At 33.0% G+C, this 14517-nt stretch overlaps 1 protein-coding gene across 7 annotated transcripts in view; it reads left to right on the top strand.

Annotated features, from left to right (window-relative positions):
- Window positions 1-14517, top strand: part of Gopc (golgi associated PDZ and coiled-coil motif containing) — a 38323-nt gene that overhangs the window by 6345 nt on the left and 17461 nt on the right. For 5 of the 7 annotated variants that reach the window (XR_007344195.1, XM_048794342.1, XM_048794489.1 and 2 more), the window contains exons 2-3: window positions 11600-11764; window positions 13267-13290. Coding sequence is in view for 6 of the 7 variants with exons in the window: in XM_048794342.1 (XP_048650299.1) it covers window positions 11600-11764; window positions 13267-13290 (189 nt within the window). In the remaining variant the exon portion in view is untranslated. The remainder of the gene's footprint in view (window positions 1-11599; window positions 11765-13266; window positions 13291-14517) is intronic. The other 2 variants (XM_048794394.1, XM_015500660.2) reach the window with 1 other exon arrangement.

Below are 14517 nucleotides of genomic sequence, written 5' to 3'. Positions count from 1 at the left end.
TAAGCAACTTAGCAAGAACCTGTCTCACAGTTTAAAAAAAAAAAAAAAAAGAATAGTCTTATATTGAAAGAAGGACAGTTATTAGAGGGAAAGGGAGAGATGATGAGGTTGTGGGGAATTTTTGTGGGTTGGCACTTTCTCTCTCTCTCTCTCTTTCTCTCTCTTTTAACCAGGGGTGCTTAACCACTGAGCCACATTTCCATCCCCTTGTTTATTCATTCATTTATTTATATTTTGAGATAGGTCTCACTGAGTTGCTTAGGACCTTGCTAAATTACTGAGGCTGACTTTGAACGTGCCATCCTCCTGCCTCAGCCTCTCAAACTTCTGGGATTACATGCATGTGCCACCGCCGGCTTTTCTTCCCTCCCTCCCTTTCTCCCTCCCTCCCTCCCTCCCTCCCTTCCTTCCTTCCTTCCTTCCTTCCTTCCTTCCTTTTTCTATAAAATAGGAGCCTAGGCCAGCTGCTGAAAGTGGGTGAGAGAAAAGGCTTGAGGATGATAGAAGTGGTTTGAATACTTGTGGAAGAGTGAGAAAGCCAGTTGGCCAGAGAGATAGAATGATTGCCAGGTAGGATTAAATGCATACCTGGGACTAGTTTTCTTAAATTCATGCTGCATGCAGTCTGCCCTGTGGTGTGACTTTCTCCAGCAATATTTACCCTACAGGCACAGTAATGAGAGTGATATTTGGGTTCCTCCAATGTTGTAGCAAAGACGGTTTTCTTTCTTCTTTTTTCTTTTTTGTTCTTTTTAGATATGCATGACAATAGAGTTTTGACATATACATACATGGAGAATAACTTATTCTAATTAGGATCCCATTTTTGCTTTTGGATGTGGAGTAGGAGTAGGAGTTGTTATGTAGACAACAATATTATTGAAATGAAGATGGTCATGGCAAGCTCTGCACAGTCTGATCTCTGAATATTCCTCCAGTGACATATCTTACCATTCTTTCTTTTTAACCTATATTACCCAGCCACACAGGTCTCCTTGCAGAATCTCTGAGATAAGATAGGCAAAGTTTTTGATTTCAGGACTGCTTATGATAAAATTTTGAGGACCTCATTTTTAAAATTTGGGATACATGTACTGGTAATTGCTGTGTTAGAAATAAGAACTGAGAAACTTTAAATATTTATTACATAATTTTAAAATAGCAAAAATAAGCCCATTCCTTTTTTTTTTCTTTTTTACTTTGGTATCAGGGATTGAATCCAGGGGTGCTTAACTGCTGAGCCATATTCCCAACCTCTTTTTTATTTTTTATTTTGAGACAAGTTCTCACTAGATTGCTTAGGGCTTCCCTAGGTTGCTTAGGGCTTCATTAAGTTGTTGAGACTGGCTTTTGAACTTGAGATCCTCTGCCTTAGCCTTCAGAGTCACAGGAATTACAGGCATGCACCATGATGCCAGGCCAAGCCCATTGCATTTTAATATCATTTTAAATTTAAAATAACTATTTTCTAAAACCAAACTAAATTAGTGAGGAAAGTTATGTCAGTTTATATTCTTTCAAATACTTTAAATATCTGGTTTAATAGAAGACTTTTGGATTTTCACATCTGTTTTTTATATTCAATCTATTGTGCTGTGTTGTTTTATTTAAACTATAGGAAGAATATGTGATCTTTGAGAGATTGGTATTTGGAGGAGAAAGGGATGTTTTCATAGCCTTTTCAGATAATTGTTGATGTTCTTTTTTGATAGTAAAAGTGTACAAGAGGTGGTTCCTTAAATGTGGTGTCTGAAACTATATAAATGAATTTTTCATACACTGTTTAATTGACTGAGAATTTGAGTGGATATTTTACCCAGGCATGATTTTATAACATCACACATGGATCATTTTGAAGTGGTTTACTGAGTTTTGCAGGTCTTCCAAACGTTGGCACATCTCGTACAATATTTTAAAAAATCACATTTGTTAATATCTTCAGTCTCATCAGGAAAATCTTTTAAGTGTTGGGAAATTTTCCAACTCTGACAATGGATTATGGTTTTCCAAAATTTTAATTTTCACTTGAAAGTTCAGTGTTTATCTTTGGTAACACATACACTTGACTTTCTTTCCCTTCCTTCCTTTTTTCTTTTTTCTTTTGTTTTTGTTTTTTTTTTTAAGTAACAAGTTTGCTTTATTCATTCCTAAGAATGTGTCTTGCAACTATTTTAATCTGAATAACTGTTGTTTGTCCTTCATTCAAGTGAAAGTCCTATTCCTTTATTAAGAAAAAAATGTTTAATTTGCAACTCAGGCAATTGTCTAGGTACTTTTTTTTGAGAGAACATAGCTTGTATATAGTAGGAATGTTATATGAATACTTTACACTTCATCACTTAGAAGGTTAAAAAAACATGTACTCAAAAGGATTGTAGTTTTTAAAAATTAATAATTTTTACTACTTAATGAAGGATGTCATTAAGTGAACTTCTCAAATGTAGTTGCATAGCAGTGACTGGTAGAGTTTGGAGCTCCTGATTTAATTTGCACTCACCTGCCAGCCTTTTACTCATCATTGCTGTTGTACCTCAGTATAAACAGTGAAAAAGTCTAATATGTTTTATTATTACAAAAGTAGTTTTGACTTCACAGATCCACTGGAAGAGTCCTACAGAATTTCCCAAATGTGTTCTTTCCACTGGTGTTCTGATAATGATTGAAACTCTTCCCAGAGGAATAACCATGCATCCCTGTCTCACTAATTCTCTTCTTTTAGTTTCTTTCATAAAGCTTATAATTTATTATTTAACCAGCTCTGTAATGACCTTGGACAGATTACCTAATATCTGTGCTTCAGTTTCCTTCCCTGCACAAAATATGCACATCAGGATTAATGTAAGACTTAAGACAATTAAAATATAAGTATTTAAAATAATGCCAGCCGGGCATTGTGGCCATGCCAGTGACTCCAGAGACTCTGAAGGCTGAGGCAGGAGGATTACAAGTTCAAGGCCTGTCTCAGTGAGGCCCTAAGCACTTTAAGGAGACCCTGTCTTAAAAAAAATAAAAATAAAAAGGGCTGGGGATGTGGCTCAGTTGTTAAGTACCCCTGGGTTAAATTTCTGGTACCAAAAAACGAAAAAAAAAAAAAAAAGTGTGGCATTAGCTAATATTATATTCTTACACAATTCATTTTCTTAGTGGGCTGCCCTATGTACCAAACCTCTTTAAGGGCAAGATCCACATTTATTTTCTTCACCTATATTTCCTCAGAACCCAACCCAGTGTTTGGTATATGGCTGTAGTATAGTAAATACTGGTTGAATGAGTATAATTGTGATGATGTGGAAGACTGAAAATAAAAATGTTTGCTTGTATAGACTGAGAACAGTTTAGGGAGAAAGAATGACAGATAAAATTAGTGTTCATTATGATTGGATAGAAAAAAAAGTAAAGTGCCTAGGTAAAATTTTCTCAGAACTTTCATAAGCTAATGAACAGACTATTTCTGAAGCCTATTCAGACTTGGAATAAGGAGGGTATTATTTTCTAACTTGGGAGATGGCAGAGATTTTCAAATCTGACTTTTGAATATGTAGTGTTAGTCTTGTATTTTAGAATAGTACTCATTGGTTTTCTGTAATTTTTGAATAGTAGGAACAACACAGCACCGAAGACACAGGGAGAAAAAATAGAGGATAAATTAAATGCGTTAAATTAAATATTTTGAATGGATAGAAGAAAAAAAGAATGGATGGAAATTTTCTCATTAGTTACATTCTTCCCTTGACTTTTGTTACAGAATAAAAGATCTTGTGAAGAATAGTTCAACTTCCACTAGCTGTCAGATAGTTTGGGATCCTTTATATAAGAATCTTATGATATATTCTTTTAAAAGTTTAGTTCTAGGAAAAAGGACAGCCTTGCCAGATAAAATGGCGTTGCTTCCTTTAATGAGAGGAGAAATAGGTAATCTGTAAAGATCTCTTATTAGTTGGAAGGTCACTATTAAATTTAGTAATCAATAAGTTGTAAGAGGTATTTTTATAGTGATGTGTTGCAATCTCTGATTTTTATTTTTTACGTTTGTTGTATTGACTCTCTGGGCTATAAAGCATTTTGAAAAGTATGTGCGTACATGATAAATTTTAGATGCTGGATTAAAGAGCACAATTGCTAGAGATTTAAATACCCATTCATACTTTTCATCTTAAATTGTATTTTCAAATGTAAACAGCACTTTTAAAAGCATTAGTTTCTTTTCTGGTAATCACATTTATACACATTCTTTAAGACAAAAGGTGTAGAAGTAATTATAGGTAGATGTGAGATTTTGTGTATATGTGTGTGTGTGTGTGTGTGTGTATAGACACACACACACATATATGTATATTTTTTATCAGCATCTTTCTTTGCCATAGTTTAATAGTTAAACTGCTATTTGGAGTCAACATTTTTTAAAATTCTGAACAGATTAGGAAAATGTGTCCTTTTATGTGCAGGCATGTTTGTGCCTGTTTGCATGCCTGCATGTGTGTCTGTGTGGGTTCATGTGACAAGAATATATGTTCCAGTGCTTGGTCAGTGTGCATGCGAGGTATGGTGTATATATTGGGGAAGGTTTCAGAATTTTTGCTTAGATATTAATTTGTTTGTTTTGTTTTTTGGTGCTGGGGATCGAACCCAGGGCCTTGTGCATGGAAGGCAAGCACTCTACCAACTGAGCTATATCCTCAGCCCCTTGCTTAGTATAGTTCTGAGATTTGGGAACGTGATCTCATTTGGAACTCATGGACTGCTTCATCAGTTCTCTTGTTATTGCTGGAACTACAAAAGATGTCACAAGATAAGTTTTAATCCAACGTAGTTTGTAATTTGGGGCAATTCACATAATAAGCTCTTTGCCCTCAGTTCCTACATGTGCAAAATTAGGATGCTTTATCATATTTTTAAGATCTTTTTATTTTGGACCTTCTAAAATCTTATCAAAAGTTTATATATTAAAATTAGGGAATGTGCTGGATCCAATTTCCCTGCTGTGCAACTTGATCTTTGCTAATTTCTGGTTCTAATTTGATTCTCCCACAAACCAAGAGATTTTTAAGGGGGTGCTTAAAGTAAAATAATCAGTATTTTTATCTATACAATGGTTTAGAAATAAAATCTATGTTTGGAATAAAATTATGTTTGGAAAGAAAAGTGCAGCTGTTATGTATTTTTAAAGATTATATAGGCAGAGGATTTAGGTCTAGATAAAGTGGAATAATAGCTAATTCTGAATGAAACAATTATTTTGATTTTGGTGCTACATATTCGAATCTAGTAGTTAAGAATTATATTAGGAAGGAATTATCTTCATAGAAAAGTTTGGATGCTTTGAAGAGAGTATGTGATGAGAAATAGAATACTAATGACTTCTAAATACTAATGAATAGTGATGACAGTCCTGAAATGCTACTTAGGTAAAATGCTTCTCTTTCTTTTCCATTTCTGGTAATTCATTTCTACTTTGTGCAGTATACCTTGAATTTTTAAATTTATGAACATGTAATAATTTTACATATAGCATGGATGTTTCAGTACATGTATACATTGTGTAATGATCAAATTGGGATAATTAGCATATCCATTGCCCTAAACATTTATCGTTTCTTTATAATGGAAATCCACTCTTCTAGTATTGTGAAATATACATTATTGTTAATTCTAATCGCTCTACCATGCAATAGAACACCAGAATTTATTCTTCATAATTGTAATTGTACCCATTGATTAATCTCTCCTCATCTACCTTACCCCGCTCTCACCCTAGTAACCATTATTGTGCTCTCTACTTCAATGAAAATGGTTTTATTTAGATACCACATATGAGTGAGATCATGTAGCATTTGTCTTTCTATTCCTGGTTTATTTCATTTGATAAAATGTTCCCCTGGTTCATCCATGTTGCCACAAATGACATCATTTTTTTAAATGATTGAACAGTATTTTATTGTATATACATCCATTACATTTTCTTTATCCATTCATCCATCAATGGACACCTATGAAGTTGCTTCCATATCATGGCTAATGTGAGTAGTGCTGCACTAAACATGGGAGTACAGGTATTTTTCGATGTATTGATTTCATTTCCTTTGGGTATATATACAGTTGTAGGATTGCTGAGTCTTACAGTAATTCAATTTGTAGTTTTTTTAATGGAAATGCCATACTGTTTTCTATAATGGCTATGCTAATTTGGATTATTTTTCCTCCATATCCTTATCTTTTTTTTAATACTCATTATAATTAGAGTGACATATTTTGTTGTAGTTTTGATTTGTACTGTTTCCCTAATGGTTATTGATACTGAGCACTTTTTCATATACCTGTTGGCCATTTGTATGTCCTTTGAGAAATGTCTGCTCAGTTCTTTTGTCCACTTTTAATTGAGTTGTTTGGTTCTTTTGAGTTTTTTGAGTTCTTTATGTATTTTGGATGTTAACCTCCTATCAGATCTCTACTTTGTAAAGATAGTTTTCCATTGTGTAGTTTATCTCTGCTTTGTTGTTTCCTTTGTGTGCAGAAGCTTTTTAATTTGATGTCCCTGTCTTTATTTGCTTTTCTGCCTATGCTTTTGAGGTTTTACTCCAAATCATAAAACATTGATAATTGAAGAAATTGAAGAGGACACAACAAAGAAACTGATATTTATGCATTAGAAAATATAATATTGTTACCCTTATTACTCAAAGCAGTCTACAGGTTGAGAGTAATCCCTGTCAAAATGCTAATGACATTCTTCACAAAAGTAGAGAAAACAATCCTAAAATTTGCATGGAACCACAGAAGACTCCGAATAAGCCAAAGCTAGAGGCATTACACTGTTTGACTTCAGAATATACTACAGAGCTATAGTAACCCAGATAATATGGTACTGGCATAAAAATAGACACATAGACCAAGGAAACAAACAGGGAGCCCCCAAATTAGTCCACCCATCCATAGCAAACTGATTTTTAACAAAGATGGCAAGTACACACAATGGGGAAAAGGCAGTCTCTTCAATAAATGGTGCTGGGAAAACTGGATGTCTATATGCAAAATGAAATTGATCCTTTTATCTCTTACTATATATAAAAATCAACTCAGAATGGTTCAAAGACTTAATGTAAGACCTGGAATTATGAGACTATGAGAAGAAATCACAGGGGCAAAGCTTGGTGACATTGGCTTTGAATTTTTATCTATCCCTGATTCAATTCCAATTTATACTGGTAATCCAGGGACCATGTTTTGAGAAATCACTACCTTAGAAAATCCTACCTGTGGTTGATTTAGTGTCTTGGGGGAAGTGAAGACCAGGATTTTAAGGCCTAGAAACTTTTCCTAGGATGAGATTATTTCCTCTTTGATGAGTTCTAGGGAGACTGTCTTGAAGGGCAGTTTTGTTTTATTTATTCTGTAAATTAACCTTTTGATCAAATATAAGAAAGTGAAAAGATTGTCTACCAAATAAAATCTGTATGTAATATAATTTCTAATTTTTTTTTTCCTTTAAAACATTTATTTGGGCATCACTCAAAATTTTAAGTAAGGCTGGAAGTTGAAATTAGCTGTTTCTCTTTAACTTTCACCTTTCACTAAAGTATAGTCTAGGTGAAAATGAGGTGAAAGATGTCCAGGCATTTTTTTTTTTTTTTAATGCTGCAACTATGGTCTATTATTTACTAGTTGTGTGATCTCAGGTAAGTTGTTTAAATCATGACTTCCAGTTTCCTTAACTGTTAAAAAAAAATATTGAGAAGAGTATGATAAGAATTAGAGATAATGTGGAGAGTGTGTATCCCTGCCATATGGTAAATGCTTGCTTTGTGGTAGTGTGAGTATTCTAAGTTAATCATGTTTACTGTAGCTATAGAAATGAATTTTTCCTTTGGCTTCTTGATAATACTTTCACTTCTGTCCTGGGGGTCAGAAGAATGGGATTCAAGTGCTCTTTTGCCACTGACCAACTGGGTAATCCTAGAAAGTAAACAGGTTTGATGGGCCTTAGTTTTATTATCTAAATAATATTTGTCTTAAATATTACTCAGTGAAGAGTAAACTTGAAACACTTATTTCAAAAGAAGAAAATTGGACTTTGAATTTTAATACCTGCATCCCTGGGGAAGTAGCTTAGTGGTAAAACGCCCCTGGGTTCAATCCCCAGTTAAAAAATTGAAGCAATTTGTTCCTTAAAAGACAACTTGAATAAAGTGAAAAGAAGATATTTGTAACTCACGTGCATGTGTATGTGTGTGTATGTGTGTGTGGGGGGGGAAGGCCTCTTACAAATACTTCACAAAGAAAATACTCAAATAGTCAATAAATAAATGAAAAGGTGATCCATCTTATGAGCAATCAGGAAGGATTAATTAAAACAACAGTAAAATGCCAGTATATTCCTGCTAGAATGGTTAACATTAAAAAGATTGGCATTGTCAAGTGAAGGCAAGGATGTGAAGCTGTCAGAGTTGTTGTACAACTCTGTGGGTATGTCAGTTATTAAAATTCTCTCTCTCTTTCTCTCTCTTCAAAAAAAAAGAGTAAATGAAATTTGTTAGTTGCATACCATATAAAAATGAAAATGAATGAAGTACAGCATAAATGAATCTCATACTCTTGAAGCAACAAGCCAAACATAATGAATGTACACTATATAATTTCATTTAGATAGCATTTAAAAACAGAAAAACTATCAGTAATGTTGGAAGTCAGGGTATTACTCTGATAGTTACCTTTGTGGATGAGGTGGAGGTAGTGATTGAGAGGAGTTTACAGGAAGGGGCCTGGGGTTCTAATATTGCCTTATTTTTTTTTTCCCCTGGTGCTGGGGATTGAACCTAGGACTGATCTACCACTAAGCTATATTCCCAGTTCCTTTATTTTTTATTTAGAGACAATCTTGCTAAGTTGCCCAGGCTGGCCTTGAATTGGCTCTCCTCCTGCCTTAGCCTTGCCAGTCACTGGGATTCCAGGTCTGTTTCACTGTGTCTGGCACCCTTATTGTATAAAAATATCTGGGTGGTAGTTAAATTAGTATGTTTAGTTGTTTTAATTCTTTGTGTACTTATGTAAGTTTGTACACGAATAAAAAAGTTACAAAAATGAAATGAGAAAACTCTCCTGATATGAAGTGATTTCTAGGAAGTTTCATAAAGGAAAACAAAACAAAACAGGAAGTATCACAGTATTTCTGTTATGCCATGTTATGATTCAGTTTTTAGTATGTCACCTTTTTACTTCTATCTCTCAGGTCATCCTTAATTGATTATTTCCCCAGTCCTTGATATTCTCTTCTCCCTATAACTCTGTCTTAGAGTATTAATCCACATCTCTATTTCTGGTCCCAGATCTAAGCCTCAGCTTTTTACTTGTTTATTTCTAGCATTCTGGTGGGATAGTTCCTGTTTATTATTTATATCATCGTTTATACAGAGATCAGCATGTCTAAAATTTCAAACAATATCTTTCTTCCTCCCTTATGTCCAAGTAAGCTACTATTCTATCTAATCTGTTTCTATCAATGGCTTTTACTCTTCTCTAAACTTGAAATATATTAGTTATTATTAAACCCAGTTTTCCACTGGACATTCACTGTACTAGACAACACAAATGTTGGTAACAATTTTTTTTAGCATTGCAAAATCTTAGTTCTGCTTACAAAATTACCTTGATAACCTATTGTTTAGAAAGCTGTAATAGGGGTTGCTACTGTGTCCTTGTCTTTGCCTCCTTACCTGAAAATAGCATGTTATTAAAATGTCAGTGAGAATAATGTTTCAAAATGATATAGAGACAATGTTTGCACTAGTGTATGAGTATACTAAAAACCACCCAGTAACTCCCCATGCTACCCCAAAAAAGAATGGATTTTATGGTCTTGAATTATATTTCAATGAAGGCATTATTAGATATAAAAACAAAAATATCATTGACTCATTAATGGTGTCCTATCAGATTAAATAGTTTATCATCCAAGCCATTCATTATATCCAGCCTCACCTTTCCTATGTAGTCCTATATAGTATGTCAGTATGCAGTCCCTCTGGATGGTCTTATCCTCTTGAAAATATCATTTTCATATTCTAATAAGTGCTTTTGTATCAAATATTAATAAATTTATGAAACTAGTCAAAACCATAGAAATTATTCCTACTTTAAAATTGAGGAAACTTGAATGGAGACAATATTCAGAGCCACAAGGTTAGTATTAGGAATCATTTCAACTTAATAGATCCTCATTGAATATCTTTTATATTCTAGAAACTTTTTCTTGCCATTGGTATATAGAGAGATATTCCAGTCCCTCTGGTCCTTGAGTCAGAGTATTTACCTAAGATACTTCTAGTGTCTCTCTTTTGCCTTTGCTAGTGTCTCTCTTTTGCCTTTGCTAGTCTTATTCCCATCTCTAGATTTTGTCACTGCTTATATTTTGTCCATGTTTTTGTTTTCCTTAAATTTTCTAACTTACTCTGAAGTATAAGTTTTTCCTTATTGCCTTTTTAAACTTTCCTTTACTTTGCATTCCTGGAGACTGGTCCTATTTTCTCTATATAATCTGTAACTTGCAACATTTTTTTTTGTTGTTGTTGTTTAGTTGGTTATGTGCATATTTTTCACCCTAGTTGATGTGAAAGCTTCTCAAAGGCATAAATATACTATTTCTCTCTCTGTCTGTCTCTCTCATGTGTGTATACACACACACACACACACACATACACACAGATAGATAGATAGATAGACAGACAGACAGACTGACTGGCTTACTTTTTTTTTTGTATTGAGGAATGAACCCTGGGGCACTTAACCACTGACTTATACCTCCAGCACCTTTATATTTTTTTTATTTTGAGATTGTATTGCCTAGGGCCTCACTAAGTTGCTGAGATTGGTCTTGAATTTGCTATCCTCGCAATCCCAATGACTCGGGAGGCCTCCCGAGTCATTGGGATTGCAGGCATGTGCCACTACATCTGGTCATCTATAATTTTTAAAGTGCTGTCTACAGTTTTTTTCCTTATTATGCCAGCATAGTTCTTAGTCCTTTGATTCTTAGTAAAATTATATTGAGTTGAATAGAAAACAAAGATGTTGTGTTGATCTTTGATCTGCTGACTGGTTGGGAAGAATAAACACAAAGGGCACATCTTCTATATAGTGGTAAAACAATATATTATGAGTTGTGCAAAAATTTAAAACATTTTTAATTGAATGGGTAGGTTGAATTGTTTTGTTACACTATAACTGAAAACTTAAGAGTTAATTCTGATCTTTAGAAATTCTGTGGTCTTTGATGAGCTGTCCTGTGCTTGTATGTTTTTATTAGCTTTAAAGGTGAAGGTGAAATAATGAAAAGGCATTTTAATATGAGCTATTTAAAATGGAAGTGGCATTCTGGGTTATTAGAAGATATTATTTATAGCAGGACTTTCTTTCCACTCAGGTATCTCATGTGTACTGTTGATTTCATGTCAGTTTAGATGGGTATCTTGGTCAGTTAATAGTCTTCTAGTATTCATGTATTCATGTTAAAGAGTCTTTGTCATTCTTGAATAATGATTATAAGAATAAATATAAAATAAGTAAAGAAAATTTAAGCATCCTTAATTTTTTTTTATTGTTTTATAAGGCACAATTGGTGGATCTAAGATCTGAATTGACAGAGACCCAAGCAGAGAAAGTTGTATTGGAGAAGGAAGTGCATGATCAGCTTTTACAGTTGCACTCTGTTCAGCTTCAGCTTCATGCTAAAACTGGTCAAAGTGTTGATTCTGGTACCATTAAAGCAAAGTTGGTAAGTATTTAAAGAGTGACATGTATTTCAGAAGGTATAGAGGATAATTTTTAATTAGACATTTCAATTATAAAACATCAAATGTGCTTGTTGTGGAAAATTTAGGATACAGGAAATACAAAGATTGTAATCATCTTTTTTGTCTACAATCTCACCGATGAAGAGATAATTAATGATAATATCAATAACCATCTGATAGCTAGAATAGAATTTTTTCCTATTTAAAAATGTTTAAAAGAATTTGTGATTATTATATAAAAACAATTTTTTACTATATCAGGATTAAGTTCTGCAGCATATAATTAAAACCCCACTGACATTGGGATTATTCTTAAATAGTAGTTATTTTTCTCTCAAAAGAACTCTGAGTTGTTAGGGCAGCTCCATAGATACAAGGACCCAGTTTCCCTCTTTTGTAGTGCTATGCCAGTTTTAGCTCATTGTTTCCATACTCAGGATTTCTTCTGTCTGCACTCCAGGCAGAAAGAAGGAAGAATCTTAAGGAAAGGGCAAAAAGATGCTTTTCACCTGTGTTAATCTCTTTCAAGAATTTTTCATCAAATTCTCCTTAGTAATTTCAGCCGTCATCTCACTGGCTATCCCTAGCTGCATGCCAGTTTCTTAGTTGGTTTCAAGGCCACTTTCAATGCTGTTGGAGTTCTATTAATAAGGAAGGGGAAAGTGGAATTGGATGCCATAGAGTAGCACATGGTCTTTGCAGGAATTTGTCATTCTTTTGCTTTTAGTTTATTATAAGCATCTTTTCCTGCTATTGAACTCTTTGCAATGTCTGCATGTTACTTCATTGTATGAATTTACTCTAATTCAATTAGTCTCTTAATTAATGGGAAAAAATTTGAAATCTCATTTTAATTTAACCTCATGTACTGTGTGTATGCTATGTACCAGACATTTTATTAACTCTGTGGAGACATAGTGATAAATAGACATACATAACTTTGGAGAGACAGAACATGCAGTGATGCTTGATATGATGAAAGTAATGTGTTTTGAAGTTTTAATTGTTTCCAGCTATTTTAATTGGTTTCTTGTACTGATATGTTAGAATTTATTTAAATGAATATATTCTAAAGTCCTTAAATTATGAAATTCTGTGAATTTAAGTTAGTAGTGGTTTATCTAACTGAATAAAGGTCAGATCATAACTGCTTCTTTGAGGTATTTGATAATAACATTGAAAAATAATCTACATATTTCACAAGGAAGGAAAGAATTTAACTGAAATTTTAACATTAGATCTGAAATATGGTACTATAGAGGAAAGAACACTGAACCAATTGTATGTGTTTAATAAAACAAAAAATTTTAATTTAGTACTGTATGGTATTATTGTTTATAGATTTGCAAATATATTTGTTCTTATGAACTTTACCCAAATGATATTCAACATATAGAAATTTTCTTTATAATGATTATACCACTAGGTAAATTCATTTGTTTGATGGTTTTCTAATTGTAAAACTTTTTTCTTGTATCTTAAGTCTGTCCCCTCTGTGGAGGAGCTGGTAAGTATGTTGTTTCTGTTTTGCTTTAATATGCCATGCTGAAGTGTTCCTTTTGTTTTATTTGCATAGTACATGTTGTCACTCTTTGTATTTGAAAACTGTGTTAACAGTAGCAATTTTTAAATTTTCAAATACCTGAAAAGTTCAATGGATGGCCCTTTGTACTTTTCTCACTGCATGTTGTTAAACTTTTTCTTTTGTTTGTGATTTATAGTCATTATTTGCAGAGCCCATCAGTGTTTGACAACCTGCATAGCCTGTGGCTTGTTCAGAACTCTACTTAAAAGAGTAATTGGTTTCACCACACAAGGGTATTAAAAATATATTAAGTAGCCTACTATTTAGCCCTGTTAAGTTTCTATTTGAATTTATTCCCAGAAAAAGATGATGCATGTTGATTTCTTGGTTATCCACTGCATGTGTTACATTTTTTCAGCTGTCTTGAGAAAAATTGTGTGGCTTTTTAAACAATTAGATTTTGAAAATCTTTTACCAGAAATTAATTTGAAAATAACAAAGTATAAAATTTTTGTATCAACCTAATGAGGTTTTAGTTTATCTTATGACTTTACATCTTTTGAAAATTTATTCTTTGGATAATAAATAAAAAAAACCCTCTTGTTTATTACCTAATAACAAGCAGATTAAATTAAAAAAACAGCAAATTTATCTTGAATTCTGAAAGTAATTTCTTTTAGTTAACTTAATCTTATTCTTTCATCTATTAATTTCAGTTCTCAGAGTTTGTCAGATTCCTTAGGGGTTTGAATCATTAATGCAAAGTGGTAGTTAATGTTTCTCAGATTTCATTAATATAGTATAAATAGCTCATTAAAGTAATTGAAAGTCACTGTGGACCAAAGAAATCTTGATCTTTTACGAATATTTTTTCTGAAAGGGCACCAACTTTAATAAATGTCATAAAATGATTTTTGTTCATATTATTCAAACTGTCTTTATGTGGTGGGGGGAGGAAAGATACCTCCCCTTTTAGGAAATAAGTTCTGAAATAAATTGTGATGTTAATAATTCCAAATTTATTACAAAAGAGAATTTTAGATTATTAGTTTTTCATACTCTTTAAAAATAATGTGGACAGTCCCCACCACTGCAAAACAAACCAACAAAAAATATCTAGAGTTGTGTTCTAAAGGTTTTGTGTGTGTGTGTGTGTGTGTATATATATATATATATATATATATATTTTTTTTTTTTTTTTTTTTTTAA

Source organism: Marmota marmota, unplaced genomic scaffold, assembly GCF_001458135.2.
Source record: "Marmota marmota marmota unplaced genomic scaffold, marMar, whole genome shotgun sequence".
Classification (NCBI taxonomy): domain Eukaryota; kingdom Metazoa; phylum Chordata; class Mammalia; order Rodentia; family Sciuridae; genus Marmota; species Marmota marmota.
This window is presented reverse-complemented; position numbering and strand designations above follow the sequence as displayed.